This window comes from Triturus cristatus, chromosome 3_2 (assembly GCF_964204655.1).
Source record: "Triturus cristatus chromosome 3_2, aTriCri1.1, whole genome shotgun sequence".
NCBI classification, from domain to species: Eukaryota; Metazoa; Chordata; class Amphibia; order Caudata; family Salamandridae; genus Triturus; species Triturus cristatus.
The window spans coordinates 1,078,692,263-1,078,713,062 of record NC_140584.1 but is presented as its reverse complement, the minus strand read 5'-3'; the positions used below and the strand labels follow the sequence as shown (position 1 = coordinate 1,078,713,062).

Below are 20,800 nucleotides of genomic sequence, written 5' to 3'. Positions count from 1 at the left end.
TGACTAGAGAGATAATCACTGTTTTTCTGCTGTCTATTGGGATTAGAGGTAGACTTTTCTTGATCCTCTTGAGTTTTGCTTCCCAATTTAGTTGGTAGTCTATAAGCACTCCTAATTTTTTTTATATACCTCCACTTCCCGGGCAGGAATCATCAGAGTCCTCGGGGATGAGGTCCCCGGGCACAGCTTTGATAGCGTCCTTGAGCTCAATCTACAGCATGGGAAGGGGAGGGTGTGCATGCCTCTCCTAATTATACAAATGGCCTGGGCATTGGGTCCCCGGGGTCTCATAGAGGCACAGGGTGGGGGGGTCTTATGACCCCTTCCCACATTACTACTATTGGACACAAACTAAAGCTCGGGAGGGGGCTGCATGCCCCTTTCCACATTCATTAACCTGTTGACCCCATGGGATGGGGTCCTCCGGCCTCAAGAAAGCTCAAGTAGGGGCCGCATTCCCTCTCCCATATCAAATACATTTTATCAAACCCCTGGCCCAGGGCCATGCTGGTGGATGATTTATGAAAATCTAGGGTTTTATTTTGATTTGACCACGGTACTAATTTATTAATTACATTTAGTACAGTATTGATTTAAAAATAAATATATGTTTTTGGCCATTTCTTCTCCAACCACACCTAGAGGGCAGGGGATCCCTATCCTGTCCCCTTACATGTCTTTTTATGCTTATTGGACATTGCCCTCTCTGCAGGGTCATCCCCATACATTTTGCCTTCAACCTCCTGTTTTCTGACTTGTTTTTGTTCACTTTTAGGACATTTTACCAATACTAACCAGGGCTAAAGTACTGTATACCATATACCCAGGGCCTGTAAATAAATTCTATTAGTGGGCTTTCAGAACTGATTGTGCCATCCACTTAAGTAGTCCTTTAAACTTGTCTCAGGCCTGCTATTTCAGCCTGTGTGACCAGTTTTTAACTGCCATTTCAATCTTGTAAAATATACTTTTGGTCAGGCCAAGCCTTTCTTTTTAATATAAATAAGTCACCCCTAGGGCAGGCCCTGGACAGCCCCGGGGGCAGGGGGCATTGCATTTAAAAAATTGGACATGTGGTTTTAGGTTTTACACGTCCTGGTTGTAAAAAAATAATTTTTCACTACTTCAAGGCCTACTTTTCTGATAGGATAACCTTGGAGCTACCTTATTGCATTTAATAAGATGTAACTTCCAAATGGGACCAAGTAAAAAGTTAATGATTGGTGACTTTAGAATTATAATGAAAACTCCTCTCTTATGGTGGGGTCGGATTTTAAATTACATTTTTGAAAATACCACTTTTATAAAAGTTCGCATTTTCCTCTATCAGCCATTTTCTTTTCTGTAGCCTGTCTGTGGGTCACATGTATGGGTGTAGCTGACAGTTGAGCTTTGTACATTCCTCCTAGACAGCCACAAGCAATAGAAAGCGTAGGTGTGCCTGGATGGGCCATCACTGGCAGGGTGAGAGGGCAGAGCTGGGCCTAGCCCTACTTACACTTCAATAGGCTGTGTCCTGCCTCCTAACAAAGGACTGCAAACACCCTGTATTTAGTCTGGAGCCAAGGCAGGGAAGGCAGGAAACATGTGCACTTCAAGGGGGAACATCTAGAAGCTGCTCCCACTTCAAAGGAACGTCCAGGTATAAATATTGAATCTTAAACACCAACATTTCAGTGCACTTCTTGAACTGTGGAGATTCTGCTGCTCTGAAGGACTGCTGCCCTGCAGCCTGCTGCCATCTTGCCTGTTGGAGATGGACTGTACCTGCATCTGTTGAACCCAGGACCCCAGAGTGACTCCAAGAGTTAGTTAGCTGGCCTCCCAACTAGAACCTCAGGGACAGACGGGTCCAACTAACTTAAACCCAGCACATGTACTCTGCCATCTGTGTGTTCTACCCTGCCAAGTGGTGCATCCCTGTTCTGGACCCTGATCCATCTTCTCTGCTGAGCGGCGCAACCCTGAGCAGAACCGACATATCACTTCTGATGTGAGAATTCTCGCAATGAAAGGAGTCCACATCAACTTCACAGCTCCCATCAAAACCAACATTGTTCAATTCCTCTCCGATGCAGGCCCATGCAAATTTCTCATCTGGGCAGCCTCGATGAGGAAGCAGGACCTCGTACCACTGCTCTGCTACTCCTCCAAACTGACGAATCGCCTTGGCTGCATGACGCATACTCGGCGCAGGACCTTGCAATGCTCAGCAAACCAGTATTTAAGGTGCTTTTGTTCAGTAAGCCTAACTGGTTCCCTATTGCCAGCCTTCGCTCCATCGCACAACCAGATATCCACAGTTGTTGCTTTGTGCTTTTTGGCTCTATCTTCATTCATTGAAATCTTTAAAATTGCATCTCTGGATTTACTGATTTGATTTGAGTCATTTTGGCCTGGGTTTAATATTTATACTCTATGGGGTACATCCATCATTGTAGGCAATTGCGTTTCCATAATTGCGATTATTAAGGAATCGAAATTATGGAATCGCAATTGCCTATGCATATAGGTTTCACTAAAATATTAACGATTCCTACATATTCCTTAATTGCGAATTGCAAATTGTGCATGCTAAAGAGGTACTTGCAAATTGCACATGCAATTTCAATGGTGCAAGGGGGCCAAAAGGACACCCTGATGCACCCCTGAAATTGCCAAGTGACCACATGTTGCACACACATGCCCCAAGGGTATCTCTGTGTGTGTAACATGGAACTCTGAAAAATTGACTTAAGTGCATTTTTCAAAGTTTTCGTAAATTACCGTCAACTTTAAATTGATGGTAATTTGCGATCCCTAATTGCGAAATCACATTTTAAAATTGCATCATGCATTTCATTTAAGGAATCGCAATTTGCGATTCCCTAAATGCATTTGCAATTTAAGGATTCGCAAATTTTTTGTTTACTTAAATTGCGAATTTGCATTTGGGTTGATGCATCCCAAATGCAAAAATACCGGTTGCAAAGGGGTAAATTCTGCAAATCTGCTCCTTTGTACTGGTATTTAGAATGATGATGTGCCCCTATTTTTCTAATCGGCTGTGGGATAATTTTGGGGTGTGTTTTCATTTTATTTCTGCTTGCAGTGTTGCACAAATACTTTACATATTGCCTCTGAGTTGAGCCTGACTGCTCTGTGCTAAGCTACCTGGGGGTTGAGCATAGGTTAATTTAGGATTTGCCTGTGACTTCGTTCTAGCAATGATTTCACTGCCTCAACCAGTAACCACACTACTTACACTGGTGATCAGCTGTGAAGATTTAGACTTGTGTTTGTGCAGTGCCATACAGTAATTTTGTGTTACACTACCATCCCATAGAAATTCTTCGAGATCAATTCGAGCCTTTTTCAATTCCCCCTAGTTTACTAATTGGCTATTTTTCCTTTCATTTTTTAATTTTAGGGGTACATGCATCATTCTAAATACCGGTCGCAAAGGGGCAGACTCTGCCCCTTTGCGACCGGAATTTTTGCATTTGGGATGAATCAACCCAAATGCAAATTCGCAATTTAAGTAAACACAAAATTTGCGATTACTTGAATGGGGAATGCATTTAGGGCATCACAAATTGCGATTCTCTAAATGCAATGCATGATACAATTTTAAATTGCAATTTTGCAATTAGGGATCGCAAATTACCATCAATTTAAAGTTGATGGTGATTTGCAAAAACTTTGAAAAATGCACTAAAGTGCATTTTTAAAGTTCCCTGTTACACACACACATAATCCTTGGGGCAGGTGTGTGTGCAACATGTGGTCACATAGCAATTTCAGGGGTGCATCAGGGTGTCTTTTTGGCAACCTTGCACCCTTGAAATTGCATGCGCAATTTGCGTTTATCTATTCGGTACTCGCAAATTGCACATGGAATTTCGATTCATTCCTATGGGCCTTTACGCCCATGGTCATGAGTGGAAAGCTATTCCTTAATTGCAAATCGCAGTTTGCAATTCTCAATTAAGGAATATGTAGGAATCACTAATACTTTTGCAAAACCTACATGCATAGGAAATTACGATTCTGTAATTGCGATTCCTTATTAATCGCAATTCTGGAATCGCAATTTCCTGCAATGATGCATGTACCCCTTAGTTCTTTACCTCTTTGTCTCATCCCATGAAAGTGGAGAGGCTCAATTTGGATAACCTCAGCTGGGCTGAGCTGCAGAGACTTTGTATGGAGAGGGGACAACATGCAAGAAAGAAGGGCACAAATCTGGATCTTCAGATTGCCATACCTGCCTCTAGGGTGGGCACTAGGACAGACTCCCAACCTGATGGTTCTGAGGATGAGAGTCCTAATGTGGAGGATCCTGATGAGGGGGACCTTGATTTGGGAATGGAGTATGACCTGGCTGTGTACCCTGAGCAGGAACTCACATTGTAGGGAGTACCTCTACTAACATGGAGAGTCTGTCTAGTGTGCAGGCATGGAACAGAGTGTCTTTTAGAAACATGTCCCCAGAGAAGTTGGCAGACAGGAAAGCAGAAAGGTTGTTCAGGCCCCAAATTTCCATGATTAAGATAGACAAAAGGAATTCTGAGAGAGCTTTGGCAGAAAATAAACTGCTACTTGAGCATTAGAGGAGCCTGAAAGAACTTGAGGTAAAAGCTAAACAAACCACAGAATCCAGCAGAAATGGTGGAAGCTTATCTGTGGTGTCTAAAGCTGACAAGGTCTGCATACCAAAGGACCTTGGGCCCAATTATTTGGTGGGAGATATTGACAAATGGCTGGCCAAATATGATATAGCTCTGAGTGTGCACAATAACCCAGGGGAGCGCTGTGGTAGGGGCGGGGGGGGGCTTGTGGAAGTATATGGCTACAGCAGGGAGGGATACACGACTCACACTAGCGGTCGATGACCATACCAAGCATGCCTCCATGAAAGCCATCTTTGTTGCAAAGTTTGGGGGTGACCCCTCAGAAGTCCCACTAGGGATTCAGGCACAGACACAAGCTCCTCAACCAGTCTTGGGTAGGCTTCTAAGATTACTCTAGTAAGACATTGAATGGCTGGGTGAGGGGCAGCAAAGTAAATGGTCATGATGGGTGCTACAGCCTTATTCTGAGGCAGCACTTGCTCAATAATTGTTTAACAGATCTTCACCAGCACCTGGTGGATAGTAAGCTGACGGATCCCAGGAACCTTGCAGAGGAGGCAGCTATCTCGGTCAGCACCAGGCTGTCCAAGAAGGCATCTGGGGGGGACTTCCAAAAGTGTGATAAAGATTCCCACCAGAAGAAAGAGAGGGGGGATAAAAACAAAAATTAATCCACATCAGGCCCCCAAAATAGTTCATATGGGAAAGGGTCCCATTCCCAACCTGGCCACCAAAACAAAGGTTTTGTGGACAAAAGTACTATTTACTATGGGCTACGAGTGCTACCAGTATGGGCACATCAAGAGAGATTGCAGGTGTTTCAAGAGGGCAGAGCAGTCCCAGTGGTTAACTATTGTAGCACTTGGGAAAGAAAGGGTGCTAGTCAGCATAGGGGGGCAGGTGAGGTTCCCCTGGATGATGGAGAGATTGCACCTAACACCCACATGCCTGCCAATACTTCCAAGTATAGGCAGTGGGTCAGAATCAAAGTGCTGAGAGTGGAAGCTCTGAGAGACACAGGAGCCAGTATGATTACTGTCAGGTGTCATCTGGTGTCCTAAGAGCAGGTAATACTCAATATATTTCACCAGGTTGCAGTAGCAAATAACTGTGAATGCCACTACCTGTTGGCTCTTGTTACTTTGGAGTTAAGGGGGATTTCAGGTTCTCTTAAGGTAGCTGTCAGCCCTGCATGCATGTGGATTATTTGCTAGAGAATGACTTGAAGCACAAACCCTGGAAAGAAGTGGAACTCACTTCGCACCTGGAAATGTTGGGGTTGCCTGAGAAGGTCTGTGTGACCACGTGGTACATGGCTGCTCGGGAGAAATTCAAGAGAGCCTGGAAGACTGGCCTGGCAGTGGCAAAGAAAGGTATGGGTAGGAGGCATGGTAAACCAGCCTCTGAAGCTCCTGCAGTATCGGTGGATCGTGTGCAGGAGGAGGTGGCCCAAGAGCCGACTTGGGAGGGCACTGCCTGCCTGTGCTTGCTGGGTGGCAGGTTGAGGAGGGGCCCATCAGGAAGGAGTTATGCAAGGCACAGAGAGAGTGCCCAGCTCTTGAAGGGCTGAGGTGGCAGGGTGAATCCCAGGCAGCTAGTGACACCTCTGGAGATCACCAAAACCACTGGGAGAATAACCTCCTTTATAGTGAGCCTAAAATGCCTGTGCATGGTAGTTCCCCAGCCCAGTGTTCCTGGGCCTTCCTGCTGGGTCTCACTCGTGAGATACCCTTGGCAGGCTATCTGGGGCATGAAAAGACCTTTGACAGGCTTGTCACCCACTTTGTTTTGGCCCTGGATGAGGACAGTCTCATATGCTTTCTGTAGGACTTGTCTCCCCTGCAAGCTACTGGGAAGAAACCTAAGGCTTCCCTGAGTTCTATGTCTTGGCACTTCCTTTGAGAGGTTAGGCATTGACATTGTTGCACCCTTGGACCCCAAAACTGCCTTTGGCAACAGATTCATCCTGGTTTTGGTGGACTATGCCATAAGGCACAGAGAGGCCATCCCTCTGACGCACATAACTACACCTGCAGTGGCTAGGGCCTTGATGGTGGTTTTTACCCGAGTGGGCTTTCCCGAGGAAATGGTATCAGTCAAGGGTGTGGTTTTCCCCTGTCTTTTTGCCTCTGCCTGCTTTTTTTTAGCTCTGCGCTGAATTACGCTTTTGCTAGTCTAGATACTTTGGGCCGTTGCCATTGCAGATCAGTGCCAAAGTGCAAGTGCTCCCTCTGTAAGCTGTGAATATGGATTGGTGTTTCCATGATTGGCTTGTTTGACTGACTACTGTATGAGCCCAGGGCCTGTAAGTCAAATGCTGCTAGTGGGTCTGCAGCACTGATTGTGCCACTCACACAAGCACCCTTTCAAAGGATCTGAGACTGCTACCGCAGTGTCTGTGTGCAGCTTTTACTGCCATGTCGACCTGGCAAGTTCACCCACTTGCCAGGCCCTAACCTTACCTTTTATTACATGCGAGTCACCCCTAAGGTAGGCCCAAAGTAACCCTGTGGGCAGAGTGCAGTGTATGTGAAAAGTAGGACATGTCCTGGTGTATGTGACATGTCCTGGTAGTGAAATATAGTGTGATTAATTTTTTACTATGGAAAGGCTATCTGTCCCATAGGATAGAATGGGAGTTTATTCATAATCTCTTATAAGTATAACTTCACATTGGGGCAAGGTAGGAAAAAAGGAGCTTGGTATGCCTGAATTTTCTTGCTTAGCCATCCTGTGTGCTTTTGCTGGTTTGTGGATTGACTGTCTGGCTTTAGAGCGACAGGTGCTGGGGATGTGCATTCTCTTCAGACAGCCACAGGGGGCTGAGGTGTGTCCTGACTTTCCTGGATGAGTCAGGGCTGGACTGAATAGACCTGGGCTGCATTTAGAGTAGGAGAAGAGGAGATTTCCTTGCACCTGAATAGACCTGGACTGCCTTACTCAATGCTGCCTCCACCTCCTGCCAGGGAGCTGGACGAGAAAGGACAGAACTGTTTGGACTAAGAACAGAACCTTTCTGCCACAAGAGAACAAAGAGAATTGCAGTATACATAATGGGGCCAGACTCCAGAACATTAGAGTACTTCTGGACTCAAGAGGAAGCTATGCCAAGGAGAAGAGCTGAGATAGCTGAAGGAGAAGTAATGCACCTCTGCTGTGTGCCCTCGGGGGTTGGCCTGCAGTGGCTGTTTCTGCTAAGGACAGGACTAAGACTTTGCTGTGTGCTATGATTGCTGCTTGAAGATCTCAAAGGGCTTGAAGTAGAACTTACCTCATGTTCTGAAGTCTCAGGGATGCAAAGACTTCACCACTTGCTCCCCTGAACTTCCTTGCCAAGAGGTGCCTGTTCCTGCTGCTGTGTGCTGAAGATCAAGAAGCAACTTAAGAAGCTTGATGCACCAGTTTCTGCCGCAACACCGCAGTCCAGGAAGAATTTCAATGCATCACCACCGTGCCACTGAAGAAAGTGGTTGCAACAACAGCCCGTGGCTGGAGAAATCGCCGCACACCGGGTCTTGTGCACCGATCTCCAAAGTCCGATATCACAGCACCGACTCCAACGCAGCGCCGTTGCTGCTGCTGTATCGAGATCCAATGCATATCATACTTCCCATGCATCGCACCGGGGCTCCAAGTCTCCAACAATGCCAGGGCCGTAGTTAGAAACTGACACATCACTTCCCCTTGAGCAAGGAACCAACACATCTCTTTCCCTGTACGTAAGGGATGACGCATCAACTTGCCTGCGGCTGTTTTTGTTTATGATTTGACACATCCAAAGTACTTTGTGTTGAAAGTGTTGCATCTATAGTTTGCTATCGACAGAACTCTTTTTACCTTTTAAAAGTCATATCTTGATAACTGTATATTGGAATTTTGTCTAAAGATGACTTATTTTTCTAAACTGCTGTGGTGTCCATTTGTTTTCACTGTATTACTGTAGCTGTGTACAAAAGTTTTACACACTGCCTCTGAGATAAGTCTGTCTGCTCGCGCCAAGCTACCAAGTGTGTGAGCAGGTGTTGTCTAAGGGTGTAACTCCCTTACCCTGACAAGAAGCAAGGGTCCCTACTTGGAAACAGACCCCATTTATAGCAGGCACCAACTGTATTTCCGCATACATGAAGTCCATGTAGAAGGAATGTGGGGTTACCTACAGGTCTTCACCCTTTACTGCTCCCAGACTCATTGGCTTGTTGAGAGGTTCCACAAGACCCTTAAGGGCAAGATTATGGGCCTACTGGAAACTGTGAGGCAGAGGTGGAGCATCCTTTTGCCCTGCATACTCCTTGCTTACTTTGAAGTACCACAGAAAGAAGTAGGGTTCATCTCTTTTAAACTCCTCAATGGTCACCCAGTAAGGTGACCTCTTAGTTTAGTGATGGAATGGTGTGAACAAACTCCCAAAAAACAACCTCTTGTTTTGGGCCCGTCAGCCTCAGGTTGGTCTTCCTCCAAACATTTTGCCTTTACACCTCTTATGTTTCCTGATCTCTTTTTTTGCTGGCCTTAGAACTCTTCACACTTTACCACTGATAACAGTGGTAAAGTGCTTGTGGTCTCTGCCTAAAACATGGCAGAATTGGCTTACCCAATTGGCATATTTAATTAAACACAAAAAGCCATCAACGACAGACCAAGGTTAAGCACTTAAATTCCCAAATTTATATAGTCGGATTGGGTGCAACACTTCCAGCATCCGTCGTTGTTTGATGCTACAGAGTTCAAGAATTTGACAAATAAGGATGGTGCACTCAACAGGAGTCATTCAGAGCCACAAGTGATTTCCATTTATCTTGCTTTATTCCAAAAAATCATAAAGAGAACGGCAAACAGCCAACGCGTTTCGTCCCTTTTGCCAAGGAACTTCTTCAGGGCTATGGATCAATTGAGACGAATAATATTGAAAAGGCGATTCATACAGTATCCACGAAAACCAAGATTAGATCACTGGAGAGTGTTCAGCATAGATGTACATAGATGAAACATCACGGTTCAAATCCATAAGTTATATAGATGTCGTTTCCATAAACGGGAGGAACACGGAGTATGGTTCCAACAGAAGAAAAACAACTCTTTACATGTGTGGTTAGAATCCGGATTTGCAAGTAACCGTCATGCCGAACAGCAGCTGCCAGTTATTTTGCTGTTCGACATGCCAGTTTCTTACGAATTGATCCATAGCCCTGAACAAGTTCCTTGGCAAAAGGAACGAAACGTGTTGGCTGTTTGCCGTTCTCTTTGCGATTTTTGGGAATAAAGCAAGATAAATGGAAATCACTTGTGGCTCCTGTTGAGTGCACATTCCTTATTTGTCAAATTCTTGAACTCTGTGGCATATTTAATGCACTTGTAAGTCCCTAGTAATTAGGTATTATGTGTATTCAGGGATTTTAAAAGAAGTGCTACTAGTGGGCTTGCAGCACTGATTGTGACATTCACTTAAGAAGCCCTTTAAACATGTTACATGCCTGCCAGTCTGTGAGTGCAATTTTAAACTGTCATTTCAAACTGGCAAAAGAAACCTTTTGCCAGGCCCAGATCTTCCTTTATAATACATATGTCACCCCAAGGACAGGCCAATGGCAGGGTGTAGTGAATTCGAAAGGTTGGACGTGTACTTTTAGATTTTACATGTCATGGTAGTGAAAGACTCCTACATTTGTTTTTCACTACTGCGAGGCCTACCTTTCCCATAGGATAACATTGGAGTTAACTTACTACATTTCAAAAGCTCTAACTTCCAAATTGGAACTGGTAACAATCCCCTGCTTGGTGTCATTGGAATTGTAATGAAAAATCCAATGTATGGTGAGGACGGATTTTAAATTACAATTTTGATAATGCTACATTCAGAAAGTTGAAATTTTCCTGCGTTAGTCATTTAGTGCCTGCAGTCTGTCTCTGAGTAACATGACTGAATGTAGCTGAAAGTTGGGCTTTGCATATTCATCCTAGACAGCCACACACAATACACACAATAGAGAACTTAGATGTGTTTGAATAGGCCATCAGTGGTCCTACTTCCTCTTCCATAATCCTGCCTCCACACAAAGGACTGCATACCCCTCATAGTTAGCCTAGAGCCAGGGCAGGGAAGGTAGGAAACCTGTGCACTTCAAGGGAGAACCTCTAGATGCTTCTCCCACTTCCATCAAAGGCCCAGGTATAAATATTGACCCTCAGCCACCAACTCTTCAGTACACTTCTGGACCTATGGAGATTCTACCACGCAGAAGGACTGCTGTGCTGCCACTCTGCTGGACTGTTGCTCTGAAGCACTTCTGCCCTGCTGTGCTGGCCTGCTGCCTTCTTAGCTGGGTCAGAACGATTTGATCTGTATCTGTTGATCCCAGGACCCCCGAGTGACTCCAAGGGATAGTTGGCTAGCCACGTGACTAGTTCCCAAGGTTGAGCTTGAGGGAAAATGAATCTTGGGTTTCTTTACGAAATATGGCTCGACATTGGCTGGGGGCCAAAACAGGGCTGGTTGATGCATTGTTCTACGAATTTAAAATGGTTAAAATAATTGGTTGTCTGGGTAGAGACAGGATAACCTTTCAGGGGGATTGTGTGGTTCTCACTTTTAAAACTCCACAATTAGTGGAAAAAATTATTTGCAGAGCTGGTGATAAGAGTATATCACATGCCGGCATTAATGTATTCCCTTTGGGTTACTTTTACCAGCCACCTCCTAGTATGGGGCCAAGAGATAAAAGTCTAGTGGTGCCAGAATCCTGTCAAAAACTGTATAACATAGATGTGTCCAATAAGTTTGAGCCCCTACACACACTAGAGGAGATAGATTGACTCAAGATAATAGTGTTAGGCCCAGTGGGTTAGAAGTTACTTATATGGTTACTTATATCGCTCCAGTTCCTCTCATTAGTAAGCGGAATGATGTGCCGGACGGGGTTATGGGGAAAATTATTGATAGAGGAGGTCTGTGCTCAGGAACTAAAAATATACAGAGAAGCCTGCTATCACCAACACGGGGGAACAAACACGCCAGCATGATTAATTTAATACAAGAACCCCCACCTACGACCTTAGTACTCCCAGAAAGGTTAGAGAGTCCTATTGATCAATATGATCATTTGAGAGTACTATTTTGGAATATAGCAGGCTTGCATACCAAACTGAGAAACCCAGTATGGCTCAAGTTTATTGGGAAATTTAAAATCCCCTGTTTTCAAGAAACTTGGGCAACAGATGAAATCCATATAAATGGTTTTAAGACATATCATACTGCCGCAATATTTTCAGTACATGAGAGAGCCAAGGGGGGTCTATGCACTTACGTCTCCAATCAGATTATCAGATGTATCCAAGATAACTATGGTGATAACAGAAATCTACTATCAAATTATATCCATTCAAATAGGTAAACATCATCTACCGGAAGATCCCACCTCGCTCACACGAGTGCTTCATCTTGAGAATCGTATTTAAAGACACACCCGTCTTTATGGCTTTTCCCGTATCCCGGGGATCTTAGGAGGTGACTCCCTCTTTCATCCCGCACTCTTCCCGTTACTTTACCCTACCTGGACTCGGTTACACCTTTTTCACCGACGTCTCAAACACAATACAACTTGTATTTCACTTACAGCCCTGAAGAGTCACAAAGTGTACCACGTTGTGACAAAACACGTGTCGGCTGGTTCTATTGTACACTGTATTGATCTTGATGATGATACATATAAAAAATATTTGCATATAAAATATCTGATGTGGATCTTCATAGTTTCGGGAACAAGAAATGATTTCTGTGTAATTACCCACTGGGTACACCTTTAACTTTTACTCCAATACGTGTGCACAGGACCTTTTTCTAATCATATGTTGGCCCTGATACATTTTTATAACAATGCACCGAAGGACAAGATAATGGAAGTATTGAGGAAACTAAATAGAGACCTGACCAAACTGCAGAGAGATGGGGGAGCAAGAGGTGATAATTGTCTGGGGCAGAGATTTTAATATCGGACTTTGCCCTTCAGGTGGGGACGGTAACTATGGTTTACTATACGATGAAAATGATCCTTTTCCCCATTTTTCTCATTCAATCTCTAGGGACCTTTTAAATTAGATTTTATTCTCACGTGATATGGGCTTTGCCAATTGTTTGTGTTCCCCCCAGTTCACTTTGAGCATACTTTTAATGGGAGAGGTTTTAAATCAACAATTGATTACATTATTTTACCTAGTCGAAATGTGTCACTTCTTTTAAATGATAAAACTCACAAAAATGCTAATAGTGATCACATCCCATTGAGTTTAAGTTTAGTGCTCTCAAACACTAAGCAAAATTTTCAAAGTAGCCAAGTACCCTGGGCCACGGCCGGACTGGGAACCAAAACTGGCCCTGGCGAACTGCTCGGCCGGCCCCCCTCGAGGGAAGGGGGGAAGTGGCCGAGCCATTTGCTAGGGCCGGTTTCGGCCGATTTTGTTACAGGGGGCTGATATTGCCGACCCCGTTAACAAAAATGCCCCCCCGCCCAGGGGCCGAAAACCGGCCCCCACCTAGCAGCCCACCAAGGAAACACCTGGTGCCCACTACGGCCAGTCCAGCCCTGCCCTGGGCCCAGACTTTATCTCTGGGAAGAATAAATGGCCAGTCCCCATGCCAATATTCTAGAAGCTTTTGCTCACCTTACACATGAAATACAAAACACTCTTAGGGTGGAGATCAAAGGAGCGCATACATATAGCTAGGGCTGGTTTGATACAAAATGCACAAAAGCATATACCAAACTAAAGTCTGCCCTTCACAGACCAGAAAGGTATAGAGATGAAATAAGGGAGTGAAGGAGGGATTACAACCAGGCCCTAAAAAAATGCAAAAATGAACTAAAAGATAATCCGTGGGCTACACTCTATAAATCCTCACTGAAAAAGACTGTGCCTCATGCGGTTTCTTTACAGTTTCCAACAAACCATCGATAGAGGTCACCATACATGAAAGACAATGGGTGGACTTCTTTTCAAAAGTCTATAATTAACTCCCAGGCAAGGACAGTACAAACTCCCTTTGTAGTCAACTGGGAACTATTACCCATGAAATATCTCCCATTGATCTCAATTTCACTGTTGAAGAAGTTATTAGTGCAATCAACGCAAGTAAGGGTGGCAAGGCTCCTGGCCCAGATGGGCTGCCAATTGACCTTTTTAAATCAAACTTGACCCTTTGGGCTCCTCTACTAACACAGGCACTGCACGCCAGGGTTGGATTTGTAACGCGGGCACTCGGGCAATGCCCAAGGGGTCGGTATCTGAATTCCAGCTGTGGGCTGCTTTTCTGAGCACCCTGGGGGACCGATTTGAGGGGTTTCTGCTTTGTTCGGCAGCCAGCGGCCCAGTGGTTGCCTGAGTTGCCTTTTTGGAGGTAGATAGCGTCCATTACTTTGTTTATATCAATGGGCAGAGGTGTCACTCCCTTTCTCTCACTGGGCTTGCCCATTAATATACGCAGATTGAGGGGGGCAGGGGGCCTGAGCAAAAGTGGCCTCACTTGTTTTCAGGAGTGTTTCAACAGTATAAATTAATCTGTGCATTTTTTTTACCCCCCGCCCACCTTTTTTAAAATAAAATTTCTCTGAAGCAGTGTTTTGCTGAAAGGCAATATCCAAATGGTGGCCCCTTTTTTTTGCGTGCCTAGGCCGATTTTTAATCCCAATCCAACTCTGCTGCACGCATGCGGCTCGGCCGGTCTCATTAAGACCTGATCTGAGTCAATAATAGTACCCATATTTAAAAAGGGTGACCAGCACAATCCAGCTTGCTACCGTCTAATCTCCTTATTGGATTCTTTGTTAAAGGTAGCAGAGCGGATCGTCTTAAACCAGTTCCATGATTGGGCGGAAGATGAAAACAGTCTCTCAGATGTACAATATGGTTTTAGGCAGGGGTTGGGCACCATGGAGCAAGGCCTTAATCTTAGCATCTTGATAGGGAAATACATGCAGGCCAAAAAATGGAGACTCTATGTAGCATTTATTGACCATACAGCTGCTTTCGACTGTGTTATACACGGTAAACTCTGGGTCATTTAGCAGATATGGGGGTGGACCCCCATTGATCCAGTTTTTGAGGCAGCAGTATAGCGGAGCGACATCTTGGGTCCGCTGTGGAACCAGGGAGGAATGCACTGCACCGTTCAGCGTGGAAAGGGGGGTCAGACAGGGCTGTGTCCTGGCACTGTTTTTATTTACATTATACACAAACAGTCTGGAACAAGCAATGGTGGAGAAGAACCAGGACAAGCCACAAATCAATAATCGCCCTATATCCACACTTTTTGTATGCGGACGATGCAGTGCTGATGGCCCGTACACAATTGGGTCTTCAAATGGCACTTCTTACCTACTCTGCGTATATGGATCATCTGGGTTTGAGATTAAATGCTTTAAAAAAAACCTTTATAATGAAGTGTGGGAAGGGAAGTTCAAAATGTAGGAGCGTGTTTATATGGGACAGTAGGGTGGAATCAACTAAGACTTTCTCATACTTAGGTATTTTATTTGATGCCAAGGCGACTTGGTATCAGGCTGTCAAAAGCAGGAGTTTGCTTTTTTATGAAATCCACAGCAGCACTGGCCAATTTAGCTAAGAAATTGGCCAGAAAGCCACCAGCTCTTCCTGCAAATCTACCAAGCAAAATGTGTTAGTATAGCTATCTATGGGGTGGGTGTGTGGGGACTTTGAGATACCCAACTTATCCAGAAGGTTGAAAACACCTTTTTAAAGTTTCTTCTGGCGGTCCCGGGTAGCACTTCTATTTATAATTGCCAAAAAGAACCGGGTGTTTCATACATCTCCGACATTATTAAAGTTCAGCCTGCTCTCCTATGGCACAGTATCTGGACCTCCCCTACAACTGGTCTCATCCGTGATATCATTAGCGATAGAATGAACCTGGATCTGGCCACTGAGATCCCCTGGTTAAAATATATAAAAAACTTCATGTATGATCTCGGTTACCCATATTTGGGATTTTTCATTGCATGATAAGCTTTCCTGAAACAAACAACTGTTCAAACAAGTTGTGCAGTTGCCCATGCGATAATCAGTCCCCGCAATCATCGATTCACGTGGTTTTATTCTGTAGATTTTATAAAACACAAAGAAGGAGGTGGAGCCTACCAATTTTAAGACCAGGGCGATGGACACAATGCAGACCAGCGTTTTTATTTTTGCAATTTTTAGATAATGAATGTTTTACTAACATAATTGATTGTTTTTAAAAAGTTCTGTGAAAGTTAGAAAAACTATTTAGATTTAAATTTGATACGGGTATGTGTATATGAAACTGCGATGAATTTTAATCTATTAGGCATTGGTTTAATTATGATTTCTGATCTCAATTGAACTTTCTTAAAAAATATTTATGTGTGAGATGCTGTGTTTTTAATCTTTGTGTTTGCTGTTGTGATTTTACAAGTATAAAATCGAATAAAGCTTGTTCTGATCTGATCTGACTAGTTCCTCAGGGACAGAAAGCTCCAACCACCTTGCACCCAGCCCATGTACTCTGCCATCTGTGAGTCCTACCATGCCAAATGGTGCCACCCTAGTCTTAGACCCTTGGAAGTGGGCCTAAAGGTGCTCTGCCAGCTCATCTGTTGATACAGAAGAACCGACGCATGGCCTCTGCTCTGAGGATGCTCTGCCACAAGGACCTAGCATCGACTTCGAAGCTTGCTTTGGAACCAACACTGAACAATGCCTCTCTGGCGCAGGCCATCGCATCGCAAATCTCTTGTTGAATGCAGCTTCAATAATAACCAGGTTTTCGCACTCAGTCTTGCAGCTCCTCGGAGCCAACACATTTAATCATTTTCGACCATATACCTGGCTGCTATCAATTAGTATCTTTTTTTAACTTAAGCATTGTGCACATTATCAATGCACCTCACTCTTTCTAAGCTCACTTTTTGGTATGGGAATGTCCCCTGCATTGCAGTTCTAGGGAATGGCTGTGAAGACCTAGAATAGAAATTTTTGCCAGAACAAGTATGATAATAGGGGCATGGTAGTGTGAGCCATTGGAGTGTGTGGACTGTGTGAGCATCTGCTATCAGAATTCATTTTTGATTGCATAAGATTGAGGTTAAAGGTAGACTGCCAGAATAGCATTGAGTATTGCTAGCATTTCTGAGGCATCTGTAAAGCAAACAACTATGACGTTTGGGAGGATGGAGACAGTGCTCCCAAGAGGAGAAAGAAAAGATCATAATGTGAGGTCCTAGTCTGTCACTTCTTGAAGCATTCCCATTAGTCTGGAAGGAGGGCTTGGAAAAGTGTATACAGCATCACTTTTGCAGGACAGGATTAATATTTGTGGTAAGGGCCCTATGTTTTTTCCTTCAAAGGAGCTACTCCAAAATGTCTAGTAGCTGCCTGGTTTCTTTTTACTCTTGTTATGCATGCTCTACTGAGATACTCCCCTTATCAGCCCCTTAATGACAAAGACTGTATTTAGAGAGAAGGCATACACACAAAAAGGGAACAGCCACAAAAGGATTTCATAACAGAGCATGGAGACTCAACAGTCTAAGGGACATATTTTAACAAAGCCCCTGCTGTACATTTATGCCGCTGGAGCATCCGGATGCGCAGTCTGCCAGCCCAGATTCACATATTTCCACATGTGCTGCATTCTGCAGCACACAAAAAAATGAGGAAAACGCCTCTTTTGATTGTGGTTGTGCAGGAAGGTGTCTCTTCCTGCTCAAAAACATTCTTGCCATGGCGCACGGCTGCAGTTTGTGCGCCGGCAGAAAGGATAGGAATGCTCCATATCTTGTAGATACAGTCCCTTCCTGCCCTTTTCTTTTGACGTAAGGTAGCACAGCTAGAAGGTTTGTGGTGCGTCCCTGTGTCAAAATATTGTAAATATGCCCCTAAGTCTTGAAAAGGAGAATGAGAGGGTGACTGACCCAGTTGATTCCAAGATTTCCCATTGATAGGCACTCCATCAGGGAAACCTCAAAGCTCCAGGTTGATGCCACTGTCAGGCAGCCAAATAGAGGTTAAGGGACATTACCTGAATAAGTCTGAAACTTCTTGCTAGAGGAGAGATGTGAGTATGCCTCTGAAAGCAGTATGCCTGACCCGGTGAGTGAGGAGGGGGAGGCTATCTCTCCATTTGTAAATCTGCATTGCAGCCTGGCAGATGTGCTTCCCAGAGGAAATGGACTGATCTTTACCCAATCAATCTTAACCTGTACTTCTGTCACTGGCAGAGCAGAGAAAAATCACTGCCTCTATAATGCATGCCCTCAGTTACTCCAATGGGCCTTGTGTTTTCTCCACTTGCTCCATGGCCTGGCAGTTATCAGAATAGTGTCTCAAGTGGAATAAGCAGTGTGAAGTCACAGAATTCAGGTTTGAAGCCTAGGTGCAAACGTAGGCAACCCTAAAGGTATGCTGAGTCAAGACAAATGCATGGTTGAATTGTCAATGCCCACCCAAGACCAAATAGGCAGCTGTGTTCCATTGAAGAATCAATAAATGACTTCCACAGTGAAATCTGCAACCTATTTCGGTGCTGTAAGGTGCTCCTGTGCAACATTTGACTCCCCCGCATTGTGCCATAAGAGGCCCGAGGGCTAATTCCTATGATTAACTCAAATTCCCACTGAAGACTCCTGCCAACTTGTCATTTACCTATGGGTGGGCTCTTCACTTTTGTTTAGGTGATTGTGTTTTTATTAGAGCCTCAACCACAAGGGAAACTACAACCACATCCCTAGCGCTACCCTAGCCTCTGCCAACTCACTGCCCACATCTAGAAAGTGGCGGGATTGTACATGTAGAATCACATCAATGGGCCCTCACAACTGAAGTATCACTACAGCAGACAGGTAAATATCCAAGCACTGAAATTGCTCAAGAGTCCAGGGCTACTCTAAATCATGTGTTCTGATTCTAAAACCGTTGCCTACCAGGGTATATGTTCAGTAGACTGAGTGATGGGACAGAGACAAGTAATCTGCTTGCACCCCCTTCTAGAAACCTACACCTTCAAAATTCCATCTGCATATCAATTTAGGTGTCTCTCCTGTTGCACCATAGTGACACTCTATGTACCTTACACACATGCTTTATGCATTCTATTATGTAATTGGCATATTAATGCACTTTATTCTTACAAATGTAAATGAACAGGGTGTATGTTCAGTATTAAGAGATATTGTGTTGAATGTCCGAATCTGTAACCCTACACCACCTCCATGAGTAAGCTTTGGACTGCTCGCTTCTTTGCCCTGTGAGTCAAGCACTAAAGGGTGTACCTAGTCCTCCTTTATCACTGGCCTCAGTAAGTCTAGCTATCAGTGGTAAAAGGACTTAACCTTGAGAGTTGAGGCCCAGTAATCCACGAGATTCCGGGGACACCAAAACACATTATTTGATGACTTCATTTAATTTGGAAACTAATTATTTCTATAATAAAGAAGGTTAAGTACACAAATAAAAAGAAGATAAAAACAAACCTGTGTGAAATTCCAGCGCTTGTGGAGACTACTTTTCACCTTGTCACAGTCAAGAAGTTGAGGGAGCCGACTCTTTTTGTTGTCTACTAGGCACCGTGTGTCTGGTAGGAGAGTGGTGGATCCAAGAGTGCCCAAATGCAGAAAGCCCTCCTTGGTGTACCTTGAAAGCTGAACAAGAAACAAACATTCATATATTTTATGTTAAATCACTTTTTGGTAAACAGTGAGAAAGTAAATTGACTAACAAAAGAAGTGGCAAGTAAACAAATAGGAAAACATAACAATTTCGAACATTTTAAGTGAAAGGTAAAACTATTCCAAAAAATATTAAAAGGATTAAAGTAAGGGAACAAGAAAAAGAAAGGCAAGAGTTTGAATTACAGTTAGAGATAGGGCAAAATCTTCAAGCTATGATTAGGGTAAGGGGCGATTTAATGAAACAAATTAAGGCTCTGATTTTGTGTGGGTTTAGGAAAAGGTTAGATAACAGGCTGGGTAATGGTTAGAGGTAGGATTGGGATTAAGTATAGGGTTAGGTTTAGGATCAGGGTTAAGCACAGGATTGTGTGAAGGTAAAGAATTAGTTAGGGGTAAAGACGGGGATGGGTAGATGTATAATCAGAGTTTGAAAAGGGCAAGGGAAACCCTCTAATCTAGGGATCGTTCAAACAATAGGGGTCGTGTTTTGTTGAAGGTAGTGTTGGGGTTAGTATTAGCGTATGAGATCTCACAAAGGTGTTACATTTAACAGTTTGTGAAGTCAATGTAGTTACCGTTGTGGTTGAATGTCAGGTTATACCATTATTGTAGAAGGAAATATAAGCCCCATACGTCTTGTAGCAGTGAAGTATGGAAGGTGACCAGGTTGCAAGTGCAAAACCTGGCAGTATGTAGCAGGTAGAACACAATGAAAAAATTTGCATGGATACACGTCAATGTAAGAATCTGAAGATAGTAAAGTCTTTGAAGGTAGAAGTTCAAAGACAAATGGGAGATGTGACAGGTTTAGGAGACTGACCAACACATCTATGCTCACTGACAAAAGGAGGCATCATTAACCAAGTGCTGTGTAAAATAGGTGAATCTTCAAAATGTTCTGTACTGGACATAGTCATCCTCCAGTTGTAGATCCATAGACAATGAGTTCCACAGGGTGGTTCCCTGCACCTGTGAGTGCCAATGACCAAAATGTTGTATATAGTTCTACTTAGAAACAGGAGTCCTTTGTTAGAGAAGTTTTAGTTCCTGTGAGTACCTACAGGTTGAACAGTCTGGTGAGGTAGTTGGATGCACTCAATTTCGAATGCTTCCTACTTTGGGATCTTGGCTCAAACTCCTCCTATTGCAGGAACTGCAATTACATGCTAGAAAAAGATTATCGTATACAGTAAATATCATGCCTAGTAAAATCAACACCCTTGAAGTTTTCATGTTGAATATCAGCAGGTTAAACTTGCCAAAATTTAAAAGCGAAAAAGGCAGAGTAAATAACGTGAAATGAGAATTTTTTGTGGAAACCACAAACATTCGTATGGTACCTTATAGTATTTCCCATTGTTAGGGAACAACTTGGAATAGGTGCTCTACTTTGCCCCCAATGAATTTCAATCTGAAAGGATCAGATTTTGATGGGTGAGATAAATAGCACACCAACCACTGTGGCACTTGTAATCAGGGCAAATCGGCCAG

At 43.9% G+C, this 20,800-nt stretch overlaps 1 protein-coding gene across 1 annotated transcript in view; it reads right to left on the bottom strand.

Moving 5' to 3' along the window:
• Positions 1 to 20,800, bottom strand: part of GALNT17 (polypeptide N-acetylgalactosaminyltransferase 17) — a 1,717,045-nt gene that overhangs the window by 16,464 nt on the left and 1,679,781 nt on the right. Inside the window, exon 10 of the mRNA XM_085649814.1 lies at positions 19,112 to 19,279. Within this exon, the coding sequence (XP_085505940.1) occupies positions 19,112 to 19,279 (168 nt within the window). The remainder of the gene's footprint in view (positions 1 to 19,111; positions 19,280 to 20,800) is intronic.